General features: G+C 43.7%; 1 protein-coding gene across 1 annotated transcript; it reads left to right on the top strand.

The window, feature by feature from the left end:
* Positions 1-2,613: 2,613 nt before the first annotated feature.
* On the top strand, positions 2,614-3,597 carry LOC101478539 (olfactory receptor 52K1-like). Its single transcript, XM_004565050.2, has one exon. The coding sequence runs from the start codon at positions 2,614-2,616 to the stop codon at positions 3,565-3,567; it is 954 nt and encodes a 317-aa protein (XP_004565107.1). The 3' UTR covers positions 3,568-3,597.
* The last annotated feature ends 2,165 nt before the right edge of the window (positions 3,598-5,762 follow it).

Consider the following 5,762-nt stretch of genomic DNA (forward strand, 5'->3'; position numbering starts at 1 on the left):
TAGGGAAGAGGCTGGTTCAGTAGGACAATTCAATTCAATTCAATTCAATTCAATTCAATTCATATAGCACCAAATCACAACAACAGTCGCTTCAAGGCGCTTTATATTGTAAGGTAGAGCAGCGGGCATTTTGTTCGGTGTAGCAGAACGCAAAAACTGTTCAGGGCACAAAGAACTCCAACCGTAATTCTACCCCTCTCTCAAACAATCTGAGGGTTATGATGTTTAAACCAAGGCTAGCCCAACACCAATCCGGTGTGGGGAGCATTGAAAAGAAAAAGAATGATATGTTCAGTGTGATTACTGGAGAGGAAAAGAGTGATGTCCTCGGTGCAGTGTGTGACTACTGCCAGCGGGCTACCGTTGATCGTTGCTACTTGGAGTGTCTCTGGTAGAGGCATCACCGGGAAGCCTAACTCACAGGCTAGTGGCTCGTCCAGAAAACTTTGTTCTGCACCTGAGTCAATCAAAGCACTGCATGGGTGAGTTAGAGAACGAAAGATTAGTTTAGCAGAACAACTTGGGTGGGAAACAAAGTTAGCAATGGCGCCCGTCCTCTGGATGTCTGGAGTTTTGATCTCCTCCATACCTGCTTGATACCATGGCCCCCCCACTCCCTAGCAGATCGTTACATGGAGAAACCTTTGGAATGCAAGCATGCTGATCCACACAGGTATGCACACATGGGTATTCACAGACGCGGACTACAGCTTTCTTGGCTGCTGCCTCAAAGCACATTGTGCGCTGTCTATCTTGCGTGCTGCACAATATCGTTTATTATTTAGTATCTACTGATATCTACTGCTAGCTAGTTTATTGTGACGGTGCTGGTTTTTTTATTATGTTGCTCTTTGTTGTTTGCTTTCTCTTCTGTTTTTTTTCTCCATACAGGTGACCCAGGAGTTTTGTTTTTTTTGTTTGTTTGTTTTTTCTTTCTTCTCCCTTTCTCACCGTCTCTTCTCCCCTTTGGTTTTCTTTCTCTCCCTCTCTTTCTTTCATTCTTTCTCCCTGTCCTATCCCCCAGTCATGTCTGTCCCGTTTGTAGCAACTGAAAATAAAATAAATTCATAATTATAATAAAGGTTAATCAAATGGACCAATATGGCAAGGCCATGATGATCCACTTGGTAAAATAAATCCGCTTGGCATCTTTCTTGGCCTTAAGACAACAATTCTGATGCTAAAGATCCAAACGGGCCAAAAAAAAAAAAAAAAAAAAAAAAAAAAGCAATAGCGCCCGTCAGACTCCCCACACTCACTGGCGGTCGGACTCTTTTACTGGTGTGGGAAACTTATCTGAGAAATGTCCCTTCATAACATGCCGACCCAGGACCCAGGAGTGGAGATTTAGAAGGAATAGACAGTGCGTTTTATTTAAAGTGAGAAGAGTTCAGTGACAGTTCAATGTGCAAGCTGTCCCAGATTGAATCTGTGTACGTGATTCCTTCTCGAGCAATCTCCTCTCTGTCGTATGTCATCCAGATGTGGGCCAGGCCTGGCATAGATGGCACTGTTTATGTGATGGCATGCCATATCTGGACCGATTATGGTTTGGTCCATCTGGCCCAGGCTCATAGAAAACGGGTCTGGCCCGGATCTGGCATCAAGCTGGCACTTCTGACTGACTGGTGTCATGGCAGAGTGCAGGGGCGATTCTAGGATCAGCGCTTTGGGGGTGCTGAGCACCCAGAGAGCTGCCTTGGTTTGGGTGAACACTTCAGGTCAGGGAAGAGTTGGTGTCCCAAGTGGAGGACAGGATAAAGACATGCTGTGGAAGAGAGACAGAGGTTAATAACAGATATGATTCAATGCAGAGAGGTCTGTTAACACATAGTGAGTGAGAAAGGTGACTGGAAAGGAAAAACTCAATGCATCATGGGAATCCCCGGCAGCCTACGTCTATTGCAGCATAACTAAGGGAGGATCCAGGGTCACCTGGTCCAGCCCACTCATGTCTCGTTATAGAAATGTTTCATGCCATTCATTTCTTATATTTCTTCTCTGGCAGGTATTTGCTGTTAAGCAGACAAGAAGTTATCTCACTGCATTGGCTGAGTTCATGTCTGCTTAAGGTTTGTCTCTCTTCGAGTTCAGCTCTCTTTTCACTATGATGTTGACAATATTTCATGTTAAGAATTTTCTTGAAAATGTTTTGAATGCTGCTGTTTTCAGGTTGTTTTCAAGTAAAACCAAGCCATTGTGAAGTAGGCCTCCGTGCTTCCCCTCGAATATTTCTGTTTTCCCTGTCAGTGGACAAAGCTCAGCAAGAGGAAATGATTCACTGCTACCATGTCTTACACAATGCATGTTACAGAGCAGACAACTGGACCTAGACATCACTTAGCACATGGAGCAACACAACATAACTAATGATTCATCTTAACAGCTTGAAGAGTTTCATACAGGATGTGTGTTGTAGTGTGGAGTATTAATAGATCATCATTGACATCATTTAATATCTCAGTGATGCTGTTTGCTCTTTAATGTTGTCTAAATACACTCAGTTCAGTTTTATTTGTATATCACCAAATGGAGGTTTAATTAAAGGTTAAAGGTTTCTTTCTCTTTGTTTTCAGGCTGGTTGAACGGAAAACCTTTTAGGAAAGAGGGAGCATGGAGAACGTCTCTTTGCACACACATTTTATCCTGGATGGCTTTAGTGAACTCGGAGAGCTGAGGCCGTTCCTCTTCATCCCGTTCTCCTTCATGTTTGTTGTGTCACTGTTTGCTAACTCCCTGCTGGTGTACGTGATCGTTTCACAGAGAAGCCTCCACTCGCCGATGTACATCCTCATTGCCAGCATGGCGTGCATTGACCTCAGCCTCCCTGTATTCTTTGTTCCCCACATGCTGCTGAGCTTCCTGTTTGACTGGAGGGGGATCTCTCTCATCGGCTGCCTTGTTCAGATGCACTTCATCCACTTTTTTGGAACTTTTCAGTCCACTCTGCTGGTATGGATGGCTCTGGATCGCTACTTTGCCATCTGCACACCCCTTTACTACCACAATCACATGATCTTATCGAGATTCATTGCATTTTTAATACCACTTGTTGTCAGAAATGTTCTCATGATCACACTCCTTGTATGTCTGGCTGGAAAATTGCCATTCTGTTTTAGAAATGTGATAAACCACTGTTTCTGTGAGCACATGGCCTTGGTGGAGCTGGCCTGTGGAAGCACCACCATCAATAACCTCGTGGGTTTGATGGCCGTGTTTCTCATTCCTGTTCTTGACTTTGTCTTCATCGCTGCCTCCTATGTGGTGATATTCAGCTCTGTGCTGAAGTCCAGCAGGTCAGGTGTAAAAGCACTTCACACCTGCATCACTCACATCATGGTCATCACAGTCAGCCTCATTCTGGCTCTGACTGCTTTCCTGTCATATCGGATCAGAAACGGCCTCCCTGCAGCCAGTCGAGTTTTCTTCAGCACCATGTACCTGCTTTTTCCAAGCTGTTTCAACCCAGTTGTCTACGGCATTAGGACCAATGAGATCCGACAGCACATCCTCAAGAGACTGACTTGCTGTCACATTTGCCAGATGAGCCCAGTTACTAACAAATGATTATCAAAAGGCCAACTCCCCAGCTGTCTCATGAAAACTTCAGGTTTTTATACGTCCTCATCAAGCAGGGCACTATTCGAGATGCTCTATTCTTAACCCTAAAATGAAAGGTGAAAGGTGTACTCCACTCCTATGACTAGGGATTTTCACAAGATGCTAGTACATGTTGAATTTGATGTGTTCATTTGTATTAGAGCGTGCAAAAACTAAAACAGTGAAAGAGCTGTCTCCTTCTTCAAATCCATCTTGAAGAAGGCACATAGATCATGGTTGAAAAGCAAAGAAAGGAACACTAAAGAATCTGTTTCCTTGAAAAGTGTTTATTCATTCATTAGATCCAACAAGGAAGAGTTAGACTGAATGAATGCCCCTTTAGGTCAGCGGCATTCAATTAAAATTTAAGGAGGTCCAGATAACGAAAATTTCCACATGCATTATAATAATGTACCAGTGTCTGAATATACTCAACAACTGATGGTCAATTAAAATAAATAAAATACAATTCAGAATTATTTAATTTGTGTTTATTATTTAATTTCATAACCAGGAAGATAATATAATGAAAAATAATAATCAAATGTTTTGTTACGTTTCAAGTAAAACTATAAAAAGTTGCATTTCCTGCGAAAATGCAGCGTGACTGCCGTGTAAATGGTAAATGGTAAATGGCCTGTATTTGTATAGCGCTTTTCTAGTCCCTAAGGACCCCAAAGCGCTTTACACAACCTGTCATCCACACATTCACACACTGGTGATGGCAGCTACATTGTAGCCACAGCCACCCTGGGGCGCATTGACAGAGGCGAGGCTGCCGGACACTGGCGCCACCGGGCCCTCTGACCACCACCAGTAGGCAACGGGTGAAGTGTCTCGCCCAAGGACACAACGACCGAGACTGTCCGAGCCGGGGCTCGAACCGGCAACCTTCCGATTACAAGGCGAACTCCCAACTCTTGAGCCACGATCGTGTAGCGGAAATTATCTGCCGAAAACAGCTGAAGAAGCAGAAGTGTCTGCTTGAAAAGATGTGAAAGGGTACACTGAAGAGTGTCAAGAAAACAGAGGGAACGCGAGCAGGGAAGATTCACTGCACCAGGTGCAAGGTGAAGGATTCAGACCTGCGCCACCCAGTCTCAGTTATTTTATGGCTACAATATATTCTGCATCATTAATGATATAATCTATAGTATTGATACTGCATTAAGATGTTTATTAAAACCTGCTGACTTTACATTAACCTTTTTATTACAGGTACAGCTAAGACCATTGTATACACATGGCATTTTGTGCTCATTAAAGAGTTAAAGCTCAGTCATTAAAGGTCTCAAGCTTTGTTTGGCGTGAATGTCCAGGCAATCTATTGTGTAGGTGACTTAGAGCAACAGAAGGTTAAAACTGCATACACGCTTACAAAACACATATAGTACATATAATCTAGAAACAGGCTTGAGTGAAGGCCTGAATGTATTCAGCTTCTTGTTGGAACCTGTGGCATTTGAGTTTACTTAGTAACAGGCGACAGAAGATGGGTCAACAGGAGGACAAGTCCACGGGGACCTCCAGGGCCTGAAATCATCGCCATATTTGGGAAAAGATGTTAGAAAGAGGAGTTTCTGTGTCTGACCATATCTCTAAAAATTGTCTCATTGTCTGTACAAGATGCAAATGATGTTCTTAGAAATACAAAAATATGTTATAGAACGCAAGAGGGGGCGTCAAACCCTGATGATATATGAACCATTCTCTGTGTATTTTTGGCAGAAGAAGTCCGCAGATGCAATGCTGTGTACTTCTTCCCGCACGTGTGTTCTTAATAAACTCTTCATCTGATTGCACTCTACTGGGCCTCCATTGGTTTGTTTTTGTGCCACTTGTCTTATTCGGGACACTGCTCATCTCAATGAGCCAAATCGGTAGTCATGCCAGACAGAGATATGATGAGAGAGAAAATGTATAGCATGCAAAAGAATGGTAAATGGCCTGTATTTATATAGCGCTTTACTAGTCCCTAAGGACCCCAAAACGCTTTACATATCCTGTCATCCACCCATTCACGCATACATTCACACACACATTCACACACTGGTGATGGCAGCTACATTGTAGCCACAGCCACCCTGGGGTGCACTGACAGAGGCGAGGCTGCCGGACACTGGCGCCACCGGGCCCTCTGACCATCACCAGTAGGCAACGGG

The sequence above is a fragment of the Maylandia zebra genome, linkage group LG14, assembly GCF_041146795.1.
Source record: "Maylandia zebra isolate NMK-2024a linkage group LG14, Mzebra_GT3a, whole genome shotgun sequence".
Taxonomy (NCBI): domain Eukaryota; kingdom Metazoa; phylum Chordata; class Actinopteri; order Cichliformes; family Cichlidae; genus Maylandia; species Maylandia zebra.

Coding starts and splice junctions, on each gene's coding strand:
- LOC101478539 (XM_004565050.2), top strand. CDS start 2,614: ATGGAGAACGTCTCTTTGCACACACATTTTATCCTGGATGGCTTTAGT.